The sequence below is a fragment of the Amphiprion ocellaris genome, chromosome 17 (assembly GCF_022539595.1).
Source record: "Amphiprion ocellaris isolate individual 3 ecotype Okinawa chromosome 17, ASM2253959v1, whole genome shotgun sequence".
Lineage (NCBI taxonomy): Eukaryota > Metazoa > Chordata > Actinopteri > Pomacentridae > Amphiprion > Amphiprion ocellaris.
The window spans coordinates 13,467,173-13,483,971 of record NC_072782.1 but is presented as its reverse complement, the minus strand read 5'-3'; the positions used below and the strand labels follow the sequence as shown (position 1 = coordinate 13,483,971).

General features: G+C 44.7%; 1 protein-coding gene across 2 annotated transcripts in view; it reads left to right on the top strand.

Annotated features, from left to right (window-relative positions):
- Nucleotides 1–663: 663 nt before the first annotated feature.
- The window catches only part of LOC111587830 (mucin-2), a 40,132-nt gene continuing 23,996 nt past the window's right edge, over nucleotides 664–16,799 (top strand). Inside the window, exons 1-3 of one of the 2 annotated variants that reach the window (XM_023297936.3) lie at nucleotides 664–1,252; nucleotides 8,514–12,334; nucleotides 14,730–14,801. In XM_023297936.3, the coding sequence (XP_023153704.2) occupies nucleotides 9,363–12,334; nucleotides 14,730–14,801 (3,044 nt within the window). In that variant the 5' untranslated portion in view covers nucleotides 664–1,252; nucleotides 8,514–9,362. Of the gene's footprint in view, nucleotides 1,253–8,513; nucleotides 12,335–14,726; nucleotides 14,802–16,799 lie in introns of both variants that reach the window. The other variant, XM_023297935.3, reaches the window with a different exon arrangement.

Sequence of the window (16,799 nt, the reverse complement as noted above, 5' to 3'; positions counted from 1 at the left end):
GAAAAAAAAAATCCTCAAAACTTCATACATTTAATACAGAGTGGTGTTTTGCCTTGTGATTTGCATGCACAACACTTACGCACGGTAATCCACAGCGGCCTGAAAACACTGGAGCGGTTTAACCTTCGATGACTATGGATCTGCCTCTGCTTCAGAGGGCCGTTGTCCATGTGTCTCTATTATCCTGCTGGTCACGGTTCCCCGGCTCTGCCCCCGCTCGTATGGGAGATATCTGTAGAATAATTCTACCTGTCTGTTCCTATCTCCTTCTCCCTCCTTCTCTCCCCCTTCCCTCTGCCTCCCTCTATGCCTGACCTTTCTGCATTCCTCTCCAGCTGACCTTGGTGTCCTGTCAGCTCTTCCCTTCTCCCCACCTCACACCGCTGGCTGCTCTCTCCCACCACCGCCCCTCCTAAACACCCCGTGCTCCTCATTTCCACCCCCCACTGACTGCCTCTTCCCTCTCTGTCCCTCGGTTCCGCCCCCTGGATCACTTTGCTCCCCTCTCTCCTCCCCTCTCCTCCTCTCGCCGTCTCCCTCTTCGCTCTCTGCAGCTGTACATACTCTGCTTTTTAATTAGACCGACTCACTAGCTCCACCTCCCTCTGCCTCCTACTCTCCGTCCCACACTCCTCTACCCCCCCATCACTCCCTCCCTCCCTCCCTCCCTCCCTCCTTTTGCTTACAAGGATACAGGGGCTTGCATGGCGACACGGAGAGGAGGTCATGATGGAGAGATGCAGAGAGAAAGGGTGAGCGAGGAGGAAGGCACAAGACTGGGAGAACTGAGAGGAGCATCTGAGAGGATAACTGGCTGTTTGCTCACTCTTGTCTTCTTGCTCCCCCTCCTGTCCTTTCACTTCCACTCACAGCACAAACGCTCAGACAACTAGGTAGGCACAGCGGAGCTCAGAGCTGTGAGGGATGGATAAAAAGGTTCCCACGTGAAAGGCATGAATGCACGGGAGAAGAGGAGGGTGAGATAGAAGAAGACACACAACCAGAGAGGAGAGGAGAGAGCGGCGAGGAGGAGAGGAAAAAGGCAGAGGAGCAGATGGACTCTACACAGAGGAAAGGAAACGGTGTGAATCTCACCGAGCAGCAGTGACAGAGAGGTGGGAATAAAAGCAAACATGAACGCCAGAGGGATGGAAGAACGGGAGGAAGCAACGTGAAGGAATAGCAGAGGCGAGGAGCGAGCGCTTGTGGGAGAAAGAGACAACTCAGAGGCAAACAGGAAGAGAGAGATGTGGTATGTGTGACTCAGTTCTGTGTCCTGATGGAAGATAGTACAGCAATCTCCCCGGCAGCCTCCTCTGAGCATCACCATAGAGATAAGGAAGTGAGCAAAAATCAGAGAGGAGGACAGATTTAAAAGCAACATACAAGTGTCTGTTTTTATTTTGTGCAGTGGACATTAGTAGAATGTGTCACTTATTGTTTTGTTCGGGCTCTTTGCATTCTGCTTATGAAAAGAAAGCCAGCGTGTTGCCCTTGCATGCGTGCACACACGTGCATGCATACATTTTGTTTATGTGTTTGTCAGGTGTGCTCATGTGTGCATGTACATATATTTATTCTGACAGCGGGGGTGTGTTCATGTACTCACAGTGTGTCTGTGCTTGTTTGCGTGTGTGAAATCTAGTGAAATTGGATTGTACGTGTGTGTGTGTGTGTCTGTGTGTGTGTGTGTGTGTGCATGTTTGGATACTGGGATTTGCTTTACTGCAGGTGTGGGAGTTATTTTCTGAGATTGTGCAGCTTTATGAGAAGCTTTAAAGAGTGAGGAGCTTAGATTGGTCTGTCAGTGATGTAGCTTTGCAGATTCCAGCAGCGTGCTTTCATTGCATATTTGTCATGAGCAGGACTATGTGTGTGTGTGTGTGTGTGTGTGTGTGTGTGTGTGTGTGTGTGTGTGTGTGTGTGTGTGTGTGTGTGTGTGTGTGTGTGTGTGGTGGTTGGGGGGTGTACGCAGAAAGTTTGAGGAGGAGGAGGCACTGAGTGAGGGAATTCCATTTGTATGGATCTGTGTGTGTGTGTATGTGTGTGTTTCTAAGCAAGGTCCAGCGCGTGCCGTTCTTCCTGCATGTCAATTTCACACACACTGTGAAATTGTTAATGCATTTCAACACTATTAACATGCCTTCACATTATGATCACACACTTAGAAGTAATTGTGTGTTAGATTTTGCACATATGTTCAAGTCTCTCAGGAAACACATGACACAAATTTACTTGCACATGCACTCTCTCATGCATGCACGCCATCATCATCATCACACACTCACACACACACCCGTGCACTGGAGCCCATTTGCACACACACACATTTGCTGTGTGGAAGAAATGCTGTGCTGTTAATCCTGTCTGTCGTCGCACAAGTCTTCCCTCTTGTTCTCTCACTCCTTCTGCTCCACACTACTGTATCTTTCCCTTTCATCTTATCTCATCAGCGTATCTTTTAAGGGGTCAGTTATCTCCATCTCCCAGCTTTTTGTTTTTTTTCCTGTCTAGCACTTCTTTTCTCACTTTGCTTATAAATCTGCCATCAATCTCCACCATTTCATTTTCTCTCCTTACTCAACAGAAGTTAAGGCACTCCTCTCTTATTCCTTTACTTTCATTTACTTTCTCCACACTTGGAGAAGCCGTCTGCCTGCTGGCCAGGTGTTCTCCCTGGACTGACAGCACGCTTGGCTTTATAGGAAACACGTTATGATGTATTCTTGGGACATTAGTCTGGACAGGGGCATTGCAGCAGAGAGGAACCCCCAGGGAGTGGACTGTGCTGTACATACCGTACATGTAGCATGCTGCTGTGAGCTGGACATGTCATTCTGGCCACCTGTTCTGTTCTGCAACTGACAGTTCACACAGAGTCCGTAGGAACATTCAACTTCTCTGAAACCCGTGGTAGAGTGGGAAAAGAGACACACAAAAGCTCTGGCATAAACGAAGCAGCCAGCCTGTGAAACAAGACAATCAGGCAGCAGAATGAGTGCAATAAAGAAAACAATGTTTACTCTGGCTTTCTTTCACAGGCACCCAAACATCCTCAAATTTGCCCACAGTTGGCTAAGTATGCTTATCACAATCCATTGGCCTATATATAGGGATTTCATATTAGGCAGAGGATTTTGGTCAAAAGAGGACAGATGGAACAAATCATTTCTGGCACTCACACTCGAAAAGTTCGAAGTAATCCAGGCATCCTCGAAGGAAACTGGAACAAGTAGGGTGGCCGCAATGTCCTATTTAGTAATAAGCTGCCCGGTGACTTTGCATGCAAACATTTATGCGTGTTTATGTGACTTTCAAAGTGATGATAAGAGTGGAAGATGTATTTGCTATCTGAGCTGTGCAGAGCATACTGTGCAGAGAATTATAACAAACTTATGCACAATAAGACACTGCAGTTTTATATTACTGTTGAGGTGTTTTTAAACTTCTGGCAGAAAATCAGAGGCTAATTTATGTGACTGTCTCCTAAGACAAACCACTATGGAATGCATCAACTTCTCCAAGTTAAGACATTGTAGGTCTTTTCTTTTCAGTACCTGTTCAAAAAAATATGAGAAAGGGCACTTCAGGAGAAAAGGAAATAGGAGTGTCTGGTTTGAACCTTTTAGTAAACTGAGAGCCTTTTTCTTGCCGCCTGGGGGCAGCAGAGGCAAGATGCAAACACTACTCTGACATATATTCTTTTAACTAATCTTAGCAACATTAGCATCATTTGCAATTGTCATGTCCAGCCGCCTGATTAATACTAGTGTTTTTTTGTTTGTTTGTTTGTTTTTTTTAAACTTTCCTCTAACTCCAGAGGGTAATATCCATTCATTATCTATACACCACTTAATCCTCATTAGGGCCATGGGGGGGCTGGCACTTATCCTAACTGATTTAGGGTGAAGGTTGGGGCTCCCTATGTCACAGGGCTACATATAGAGACAAACAATCACACTCACATTCACACCTACGGACAATTTAGAATCACCAATTAGCCTCAGCATGTTCTTGGACTGTGCGAGTAAGCTGGAGATAACCCACGCATGCACAGGGAGAACATGGAAACTATGCAGAAAGATCCCAGGCCAGGACGAGAACCGAGGATCTTCTAGCTGTGAGGCGACAGTGCTAACCAACGAGCGACTGTGCATCCACCAGAGGGAAATATTCAGTTCTGAATTTGTTCAGTATTCACTAAATGCTTCCCTTTGTTCACCAATTCGTTGCTAACTTCTCTTCTATTTTTCATGACTAGAGCTGCAAGATTAAACTAGAAGTCCGCTCCCAAGGCCAATGCCCTACTTCACAGTTTTAAATAAAGCAATCCACCAGAATTCTATGGGTTCTTCCTTTGGCCATGTTCCACCTCTGCACAAAATTTCATGAAGTTTGGTCCGTTAGTTTCTGCATAACCCCACTGACAGACAGACAGACAGACAGACAGACAGACAGACAGATAAATGGCGCTGAAACATACCTCAATTCTCACTTGAAGGATAAACACTGCATTTCAGAGAGAAGCTAGTTGCCAGTTCTCTAACAATTCCTTAAACAAGAGATCATTGCACTGAGATCACCTTTGTGTACAGCAGTTAACAATTTTCTTCAGTGTTGATTAATCTGTGGATTTTTTTCAATTAATCAATTAGTTGTTTGGTCTATAAAATATCAGAGAATGGTGAAAAATATAAGATGACACTCAAATGTCTTGCTTGTCTACAAGCCAAAGATATTTTGTTTGCTGTCATAAAGAAACCAGAAAGTATCCAAATTTAAGAAGCTGTAATCAGAGAATTTACACTTTTCTCTTCAGAAAATTGTTCAAATTGATTATTCAATTATCAGAACAGTCTGTGATTAACTTATTAGCTGACAGCCGTTCAATTAATTGAATAATACTGGCAGCTTGAGTACAATTTTTTGTACTGCATTTGGCATCTAGAGGCCAAGTGCTTCATCACTTAGATGTGGAGGCTACCACTTGGGCACAAACTCTATTTTGATGAGAGAAATACAAGAAGAGTTCATTTTACAAAGCTTCTGCTGCAGCCAGTGCCTGCTGAAATATGGTTCGCTGTGACATTAACCGGTCAAATTGGATGCCGGTACACAGTCATAAACAAACAAAACCTACATGTACATCTTGATGCTATTACACAAGTGTCTGACAGGAATGGCAATGCTTCTGTTCACTGTGTTGCCTCAGAGATATAATGAATTCACCGTAATTGAATTTGTGTTTGTTTGTATAATTTAATTTGCCGTTAAGCATGATCGAGCTTAAGATTTCATCAGTCAGGGGGAAGCTACATCACTAACACAGTTTCCTGCTTTGAGTCTCAGCAGTAAAGAAGCCTTATTTTCCATACCAGTAAAGACCATGCATTCGCTTGCTTCACTTACAGGCTGCACGTTACTTATTCCTTTGTTTCTAGTAAGAATTTGTGAAAGCTGTATAATTGTAGGCTGTTTTTTATTCTTGCTTTAGGATTGCTTATGCATGTGGATCTGGTCTTTGTGCCCACAAAGACTTTTATAGGCTTACATGTGCATTTTTTTAATACGCTTGCTGGTTTTATTGTATCAAATAAAATGAAACATCTCCCAGTTTGAGATGTTGCTGTGCTGTGCTGCACACAATGCTTACCTAACAAAATAGTCATCTACAGGCACCTCCCAAGGTGGTGTTCTTGAATTTGAGATCTCTTTAGACAAGAATGCAAACAGCACAATGGCTCATGCACTTTGCATCTATTCTGTGAGCTGACTGTGTTGTAAATTCCTCTGACAGTGCGCAGGTATAACTCTTACCCTCCTTGTGCTCACAGGGCCAATGACTGATCATATAGCTTTTCTTAGTTCCTCTCCACTTCCCTCTTAAATGCCCTGACACGCTGATGCTCCTGATTTACCACTTCACTGAACCCTAACCATGACATTTCCTCTGCTGCCAGGGGTTGTTCCCTCCTGCTTTGCTCCCTGTCCCCCTACCTCTGCCTGTCTGTCTCCCTCCGCCTCTTCTCCCTCCTACTTATTCACATTCCTACTCCTCTCAGTTTGCTATGTGTATCATAGCATCTCTAAATATAACCAAGCATGTCTACCTCCTCTCTTTCCTCTTCCTCTTTCTGCCTCCTCTTCATCCCAGTCCTGTCTGACAAATTTAAGCGTGCCTAGACAATCGGATCTGACATGCCTTTACATAACAATTCAATCCGCAGCACCTTCCACCTCCTCAGCACAGTGAGACCCAAAGGTGTGTTATTGGCATGGATGCAATTCTCGACATCCCCGAAAGAATCAGGCTCGGAATATTATTAGATCTGCGCAACCGGAGTCTTGACTTCTTGTATTTTGAATGCATCAGATAGGTTTCTTAGCGTCAGCACGGCTTAGCGCACATGAAAATCAGATGTGACCTTAACATTATCATCACACACACACATACATAGCCATAACAGCACACACACACAGGAAAGAGGATAGAAGCCTATATTCACGGTAAAACCCTCTCTGAGACGTAGGCAGGTAGCAAGGAAGCTATAGTAAATCTTAAATAATAACCTCAAAGAGTTATGACCCTTGCTGGCATTATGCCGTTGCACACCTTCCTCCTCTTGCCCGGTGATTTATCTTTTGTCTGCCAATAAAGCTCAACATGGAAATGTCACATGTGGGAAAGGGCTGGCCTCAGCCCCGGGAGTGAGCCCATGCAGCATTAAGAGGGTCTGGATTCATTAAACTGTCAGTGTAAATTTTGATCCGAGGGTAGTTTGCAGACTGAGAGGGAGGAACGGTGGAGAGGAAGGGTTTTTGTGGGGCAAAAAAAGAGGCAGCAGGAGCGATTGTGGCAGTGCGAGTGGTGGTGGAGGGAGGAAGGAAGGAAGATACAAGGGTGAAAAGGAAAAAGGAGGAGGAGGGCCAGACGGAAGATAGAAAGAAGGCATGCTCAGGATGACACCCCACTGAATGAGTGAGGGTAATGGTCCTACGACGCGTGGATGAAACTCGGAGGAAAATCTGTCAGGATGAAGGTTGAAAGTAGAGTGCTTTTTACAAGAGATGGGTAGGAAGACTGACGGCTGGAGTGAAATGGGATATTAATGAAAAAACAGGATGAATGGACATACGATTTTATCCAGGCACAACAACAAAGAAAATCACGATCAATGTCAAATGGACAGTGTAGATCAGGGCAGATCAATGATATGCTATAGATAAACCTTTGCTTTTGTTTTTTTAGTCTCCGTAGCACAAGATTCACTCCTCCACGCCTGAGAAAATGTGTACCATTACCCAGAATGATTTGGTCTTCTGTGTGATTCATAGTTAAGCAACTCATCTGTATACACTGCAGTGATAAGAAAGTAAAATGAGAAGGAATCCCGTGGTTTGTTTCTAAAGCCATTAATATATCTGAGTGTGTTTGGTTGATATTTCCCCTCCAGGCTCTATCTGCTGTGACTTTAATCATAATTAATCCTAATAACCATGTTTTTAAAGGGGTTGACGGGGTGGGGGGTGCGGTTGTGACAAAGATCCTCCTCCTCAGAGCCGGGGAAAGAAAGAGAGAAAGTGAGGAAAACAGTGGACGTAAATAAAAGTGGCAGCCCCTCGGGTATCTCTCTCCCTAAATAACCTGGGAGCTGTGAAGGAGTCACTAATTACCCCTCCCACAGAGGATAGGGAGAGCAGAGTAATGGCCAGTCACACTCGCACACAGAATTAGCCCAGGCCTGCCAGCGTCAGAGGCTATCACGAGGAGATAACAAGGAACAGATCCATAGATCGTGTAAGGCAAACGACAACATCACGCCTCACTGCCAGTGGCACAGAAAGGAAATGGAAGTGATATATACATATCAAGGCCATAGATCGTCAAAAACAGACCGGAGAATCAGAGTGACGAGAACATACTACTAACCACAGCATGGCGGACAGACTGTCACAAAGTGACCAGATGAATCAGAGAGGATGTCACCATGGCAGATCATCAAGGACTGATAACAGGGCTACAGACTGTTAAAACATGGAGGAAAAGCAAAATCTGTATGACACGCGTATGAGGGATATGATAACTGTCACAGGAATAATACTGAATCCTACCAGTACCTCTGCTGCTACTACAATGCGGCTACTTTTAGCAATAATGAGAGAGAGGAATATCGAATAGACATAAACCATAAGTATCCCCTTCAGCCAATGTGAATAGGCTTTGATTACAATCTCTTTTCATTTGTTTTGAGCGTCTATTTCTCCACCGCTGATGAAATACCTCGTGGCTTTTCTTCTTCCACCTCCATCCTTTCACTACTTTTCCTGAATTGATGTCTTCTTTTCCCATTCTATGCTGACCCTACTCTCATGCATTTCAAAATAGCTGCCTATCTTATATCTTCTTCATTATCCCGAGGAACAAGCACATTGTGTTTCAATGGAAATGCATATTATGGATACAATTACAGTCTCTTACTCCATTTCTCCCTTTGTCTCTTTCCTCTCTTTAGGAGCTCACGCTGTCTTCAGCTATGAAAGAATGAGTCACTAATAGAAGAGCAGAGAAAAGAAGGAAACAGAAAGTGATAAAATCAAAAGGGAAGTAAGGTGAGATACCAAAAAAAGTTCAAAAAGACAGGCCATTATGGGGAAGCATGCAAGCCCATCCCGGACTTAGACCATCCAATCTCCCAAAGGCCCAGGGGACGGAGCAGGTGGAGAAGGAGGAGCTGCCAAGTAGACGAGCAGAGGTGATGGACACACATAGGATGGACAAGTTGCATTCCCATCCTTTCGACTTATTTGCAGGTGACCTCTCTGGCCTTGTCAAGAGTTGATCTCCCTGGAAAGTTCAAGGAAAATGGGAATGAGGAGCAAAAGTGCACAACTTAAGAAGACATGAGACAGTATGGACCTGCTGATTTTAAAGAATATTTGATGCTGCATATATTTATTTTTGTACAAATATAAGAGTCGAGACCCATAAGGTTCTTTGGGTTAGCATTTGTCACAGTGATCTGTAGTCAGTTTTTACTTTCTGTGCTGGATAATAATACACCTCGAACTGTGAATATGTTAATCCATCTTTTCTTGGGGACAGTCTTCGTTACAAATGAAGTCTTTGGTGTACAGATAAGCTGAGCAGCTATACACAGTCCTATAAAGAGACATTTAGTTGCCCAGTCTGTTCTGTGATGAGACTGGGACTCATTCAGTCGTATACATCTCTCACTGTTATAATGAATATATAGTAATGGAGAGATCTTTTTACTTGTTGATGTATTAACACAACAAAGCTTCACAACATCAAACTGCCTACAGAGCCTGTGGATGTTGGGGGAGCGAGAGAGGCTAGAGAAATGGTGAGCAAAGAGCCCAACCACTTGCTCACAGGCCAAACCAATGGCAAGAGCACCTTGGCAGACAAGTTGCCAGGGACAATGACTGTGCGCTCTGTGCTGCTCAATCGAGACTCCCCAGATATTGAGAGTCGCCTTAAGCGGCGCCGCAACCGCACCCACCAGGTCCGCTTTAAAGACCTGGAGGATGGCAGCAGCAGCAGCGGCAACAGTGGAACAGGAGAAAACAATAGCCATCAGAGGCCTGTCACAGACTGTGACAGCCCACATCCGCTTCGAAAGCACAGCAGCAAGTCCCCCCAACCATGGACTAACAGGGATAGGCCACAGACCGACAGTCTACCTGGCCAAACCTCTGTGGTGGGGGCTGTGCGTGGGGACATGGCAAGTACTATAGAGGTGGTGGCTGCTTTTTTAGCCAGAGCCCCTCCTCATCCATTGACACCTGGTCCTACACGAAGATGCTGGGCACCACCACAGACTAACTCCCTAACCTTGCCAATGACACGTAAGTCCAGTACGAGCACCAGCACAGCCATCCAGACCTCCCCATGCTTGAAAAAGCCCCAGTCTCTCTCTTCCACCCACACACGTAGCCACAGCCTTGGAGACTCAGTTGGCGTAGATGGGGATGATGAACATGACTCTCAAGACGAGTACCATACACACAACCACGTGTTGTTGCCTGCATCAAAAGACCAAAATGGACCTACTGGCCCTGGAGATCGAACTGCGGTGGAAAGAAGGTCTAAAGTGTCCAGGACAGACGTCAAATCAGCTGTTAGTGTGTTAAAAACCTCGAGGCACAGTTGCCCCCCTTCAGTCCTTCACAGCACTGAGCCATGTCACTGTTCCTCTGTATCCTGTCGAGATGGCCCCAAGCGTCAGGGAAGCAGCACACCCTCAGTGGTCAGGAGGAGAAAGCGGCTAAACAGGACAACAAGTGATCCTGGAAAGGAAGTACACTACTGCACCACTCCCACACAGACTGAGAGCCGATGTCCATCTTCATCACCCTTAAATACCAAACTCTGCACCACTCAAGTTCAAACCGAGAGCCCTTCCCCATCTCAAAATTCAAAGTACTGCACCACCCAAAGCCAAACAGAGAATCAGCATCAGTCTCCACCTTTAAATGACGAAAAATGCACAACCCAAATTCAAACCACTAGTTCTCGTCCATCCCTACCTCCAAATGCTGAACAGTGCACCACTCAAATACAAACAGACTCTCCCTGTCCCTCGTCTCCTACTCACAAACCTTGCACTACGCAGACACAAACTTGCAGACCCGCTTCGCCACCTCTGACGGTATCACCCAGCTCAGAGCAAACTCAATCTGAGAGTCCTGTATCCCCAGATGCAACTCAAGACCCACCCACCACCCAAACAACTACTGTGCCTTACTGTCCCTCTCCCCCACCTACAAGTACACCGATACAATCTCCTGAACACAGTGCTACACCACATTGCTCCTCCCCAGCCAAGCCAGTCTGCGCTACTCCACCTCCTCCCAAAGCATTACCCATTCCTTGCTCCACTTCTGAAGCTACTGTTATCCAACATCCTATTCCCTATTACACTGTTGTGTCTCCACCAACAACCCCTAGCACAGCTGTGGTCTGCTCCAGTCCTCCCTCCACGGCACCATCATGCCCCACCCAAAACTGCACCTCCCCTATCTCGAACCTGGTATCATCCCCTCCCTTAACCTGTTCCACCCCAACCCCAACTATCACCCCCACTGCACCTCTTTTAGAACCCGCCAAACATCCATCCACTGCCCTAAATGCAACACATCAACCACCATCAGGTGCATCAAATGCCACACCTTCTGCAAGTCAAACACCCTGTACAATAGTAACTCAAACTGCCCTGTCTTGCACCTCTATATCATATTACACAACCACACATCCAGCTGGCCACCATGCACCTCGACTGAATCCGACTGCACCTTCTTATGCCACTGTCATACAAACTGTATCTCATTGCAACATCCCATGTCAAGCTCTGCAAAATACCTCCTCTGCCAACACAGGTTTAACACCCTATTCCTCCCCAGTCCCAAAACTAAAATCTTGCACTTCTCCACCTCCACTTGTGAAAACCTATACATCCACTCTTCCAAATGCTCAAATTTGTGCAACACCAACTAAAGTCGTTCCTCTGTATTCTTCCACATTTCGTGCTGCGCCGCCATACACTCCCCCCTCTCAGGCCCCCTACAGCGCTCAGGATAAGAGGGGCATTCGACTTCCACCTCCTCCCCCACCTCCTCCACCCTACACACCACGAAAAAAGGGAAATGATCCGGCAGGTCCTGCAATCCGAACTCCCATGCTCAGGGCAGACAGCAAGGCCAGTGAGAAAGATAAAGAGAAGGAGAAGGAGAAAAAGGAAGATATAAAATGTACAGACTCGCTCAAGCTCTGTGAGAGAGCCAGCTCTCTGAAGCACAGAGCTCAGACCCCGCCAGTCGCTGTGATGAAGGGAGAGAAACAGTCTTCCTCCTCCTCTCCTGCCAAGGCCTGTTTTAAGCCCAGCTGTCTTAGCTCAGCCCAGGCTCAGCTTGGGGTACTACACAAAATGCTCTGCTCAGGAGCCAACGCCAGGCCCAACACTCCCAACAGCCAACACGCTCTCCCATCGAATCAGCAGGGTTGCTCTGGAGCCAGAGGGTGCTCTGCTTCTGGGGAGCAGCCTACAGCTGGGCCCCTGACCGCCACCCAGGCTGACACTCTAAGACAGGTCCAGGAAATTCTGGGAGGATTGGTGTCTGGGGCCAGGTGTAAACTGGATCCTTCCAGGGTGACAGAAAAACTCCTGAGTCCCAACGGACCCCTCCATGATATTCGTAGCCTGCAGAACCAGCTTCACAGCCTGGAGGGGGTCCTGGAGACCAGCCAGAACACTATCAAGGTCCTGCTGGATGTCATTCAAGACCTTGAGAAGAAGGAAGCTGAGCGAGACGGGTGAGGTTAAATTTTTTTATCAGTGGGACTGTTTACATAATGAAAAGATAATACTTGCACATTGACTGCAAACTGTTTTAATCAACAATGTTTAGAGACTAATCAGACTTTTGTCACATTTACATAATAATATGCTTACTCTGTTATTATTACTGCTGACTTCCAAACAACTGCTGACATCAGTTGGTCTGAAGGCTTTTCACACTTGCATTTAATTAGATGTGGGCTAACAAACAGTCTTTAGAAAAGGTAGCTTATAGGCTCAATGCAAACTCTTGCTTTGTTTTATTGCAGAGCTGTTTAATAGGACTGTTTAAAATTGAAACCTGAAAGTCCAAGTCTAAAGTTAATGTCTTTGTTGGCTCAGTGCACACAATTCAAATACACAGAGCTTTGCCTGGACTCAAAGGGTGCCGTCGTTACTTAATTGATGTGAGAACAGTTCTAACCTCAATTCACACACAATGATCTTAACCAAACATGCGGAACCTTACTCCTGCTCTGGGTTTAGAATGAGGTTTTACACCATTAAACAAAGTGTTAACTTGGGTTAGACTACTTCTGGGTTGGCTTATACCACATTATACATTCGAATGGTTTGGAAATTTAGTTTTGGAAATTTCACACAGTAGGGCTGATGTCCCAGGATCACAGTATTGTTTTTAGCACCGCATGCCCAAGGTGGTGTCCGACGGTAGCGTTAACAGTAACGTGAAAAGTGTTGTATAGCCCAGGGTTAGATCAAGGGTTTTGAAAGGGGGCTTGTTTGGGTTTAAAAGCAGTGTGAAGGCCCTGGGCCAACAGGGGAGCTATCCCACATTTGAAGTTGTAAATGTGAAATGACTGGAACCCTTAGGCTAATGGAGCTGTAAACCTAGGACTAACGGCAGCTCTCAGCCCAGGGCCTACTGTGGAGAGCCATCTGGTAATCTTCAACATTCGGTCTTCTCTTAGACTTTATTAAATTAAATTCATAGATAGATAGATAGATAGATAGATACTGTAGACACAAAGGGAAAGAGAGAAGAACAAAGAGTGGAACAATGTAAATTATGAGAGCTAGAGCTTGGTATTTGGAGACCTGGAAAGTAAATGTCAGCATGTAGCCTAAGTGCCTGCTGTTTTATTCCGAGACAGTTAATTTTTCTACTAAGGATCTGGTTCACTCCACACAAAAACAAATGAGGGGCAGACGTGATATCGTGATCGCAGCTCTGCACTAAAAGATTGTCTGCTCTCTCATAGGCAGATTATTCTTCACCAAAACAGGAATATCCACAGCACAGCAGTAATAACCTCCCTGCATCGTGTGCTGTGAATATTACAGATAGATGGTTGTTGTGTTTAAGCTTTGCTGTGATGCAGCTCCTCTATTTATAGCCAATCCCAGTATTGTAAGCATTGTAAATACAAAGCTGTGTGGACAGAGCACAATGTAAATTTAGTGAGAAGGAGAAGGCAAGACAAAGTAGCTTAAAAAAAGCAGAATAAGAAAGAGAAATAGCAGATTGGATGCAGCAGACAGAGAGCAGGGGAGCGTCTGTAGTTATTTTTATGAAGTTACATGTCAGTCATGCAAGTCTCAGCTCTCAATATGCTAAAGAATTTATGCCATGTCAGACCACAGGGAGCTTTTTGGGGGTTTGGTTGCACCTATTTTGCAGCAGCTCTTTCCTCATGCATGTATGCAGCAGGCGGGGATAGATAGAAATCAGCAGTTGGCTGTCATCATGTTGGTGGTTTCACATGCTCCATGCCTCTTAGTGTAAACCCTTTACCATTCTCATCAAGTCTTTAATTAATCTGCTTCCTACATTGTAAGCTGCTTAGTAATTTCTCCCCCCTTATCACACCAAAATAGTACATGATGTGGGGACGAGTAAATTCTTGGATAGGAAACGATGCACATGGATGGATGTGTGTCTATGAATCCATGGAAAGGCTTCACTGATATCTGAGCAGCATAATCCAAATCACAGTGTTAACACTAATGCCAGCACTATACTGTGCAGACATCTGAGCATGTGACTGAACAGCCTTCTGTCTCATAAAGTGACATATCTTGCGTGTTCCAGTATTAGAATTCAGTCATTTGTCTTATGCATGCAGACTTGACTTTTACCTCATAAGCATTATTTTATGCCTGGAGTGATACAGTGACTCATGGTTTACGTAACAGCCTGAGCCTGTTGGAAGGGGTGTCGTTCATTAAAAAAAGATCAGTGGTGATTTCAGAGAGGAGATTGGTATATTTGCAGGGATGCGTGTGCCAGAAATTGGTTTCAACAAGGGAAATGATAACCTGAATATGTCTTTGTGGGCTCACACAAACACACACGCGCAAAACATCATTCTTGTTCCCCTGATATGTCATCTCTATGCTTTTCAACAGAAGACATTCCTACAGAACCGGACAGGACATTGAGAACTGTGGGACCTGCAGAGACTGTGCCTGCATCATCTACAGGTATGTGGACGTATGCATGCGTGAATTTCTGCACATTTCTCGCTCATTTTACATGTGAGCGCTGAGAGCAGCAGAGCTCGTCTCGGTGCACAGTTGTGTGCATCACGCTGTCATTTTGAATCACATCAGTTTTGGAAGTTCAGTTTTATGGCTTGCTAGGATTGTCATTCTGCTCTGTGTGACAAGCACAGGCGGATGCAGCACTGTGAATGTTGCTGCAGGTTTGATCGCTGAACACAATTATGGGAGATTTCTAAAGACCTATCACACACATTGCCATGCTCTTCCTCTCAAATTTAATGAGGTGAACAACAACACAGACTTAAGTCGTGCACCCGTGTGCCCACTTTGTTTCCTGCCTCCTCCTCCACGCTCCTCTCATTTTCCTACTCCCTTTATCCATCTTGTACACGCACACACACACACACACACACACACACACACACACACACACACACACATGCACGCACACGGAGTTACTGCATAAATCATTCCGCTCTGAGATTTGAATTGAAATCAATCAATTAACAAACAGGATTTCACACTTTACAGGAGGGTGAAGAAAGGAAAAAAAAGATAAGTGTGGATTGCTATGAAATTGAAATCCATGTCTCTTAGTTGCAGATGTCAACATTCCCCCCCAAGAAAAAGAAAAGAAAAAAAGTCCTGCAGAGTGGGAAGAGAAATAAAACAGCGATAGGATAGAGGGGATGACATGAGTGCTTACATGCACAAATATAATTTGATTATGACAAGATCAAAGTGCTTCTCTGATTATTAAAACTTTCATGTAAACACCTCTGAGGGTTACGATGCTCAAATTATGTCATAAATCTGAGAAAGCATAACCCAATTAACAGACCGGGATTCATCATCAGTCTTCTTAATTGTGGACTGGAGCTGTGAAATGTGGCATGTGTACACCTTAGACTGATTACCTTCAGTGATTTGATTCTTCGCTCTCACCTACTCACTCATTTATTATTTATTACCGTGTGCAGCTAATAAGGTGTTTCCTGTAGCTGCAGAATATCCTCAGCCTTAACCCCATTATCAAACAAATGATATTATGGCTGAAGTTCAGTTACTGTAAACCACATAAATGATTCAATCAAACTATTATCCTAATCTGGTTATGCTCAGTAATTTATTTATACTGTGTGTGCAAACCTCCTCAGTTGAGAAGAAGAAAGACAGTGGGGGAGGACAAGAAGAAAGACAGTTGAAGATAAGAGACTGGAAAGGAAAGCGCAAAAATAAAAAAAGAAATAAAACAGAAGAGATCTGAGGGGAAAGATCTGAGATTTAGAAATGGAACAAGAGAAGGAGAGAGCAGAGGAGGCCCATAAAGAAAATGATTCATTCAGAAATTAAATACAGCTTCATCTTGAAAGATTAGAACATTACTGCTCAGGAATGTCGGCATGAAGCAGCGACAGTTCCTCATATTGAAGCGAGGGAATAAGAAATATAGATGACACAACGCACGGAACGTGACAGAAGATAAGTTATCACTCTGGTTTGTTGCACTGTATCATCATGTTATTTCTCCTGGGTGGCAGTTCTGAAATATTTTACTTAATACTACACAGCAGTCGACACTGCGAGCCACAGATGAGGACTTATCACTCAATCACCTGTCAAGTTGGCATGTTTCTTTCATGTGTGACAAGAGGATTTCATTGCTTTGAAAACGGAGGAGATTCTCTTTTCTCTGAGGCTCAAGTTGAGCCGAGTTTAAAGAGAGCAATTGAGAAAAAGGTGAAGATGAAGTGAGGCCTGAAAACGGGTGAGTGATGGGAAAGCCATAAAATCTGACAAGACAGATTCCATCAATTAAAAAGCTTCTCAAAAGTTTAGTCCTCGAAGAAAAGCACCGCTCAGCACACTGTCAGTCTGCTTGAAAAGCTCAGACAGATGTATCTTTAGAAATATTAATTTCAGATTTCCATGGAAGAATCTTCTATATGTCCTTGACCAGTAAGCCTCTTAAAATGT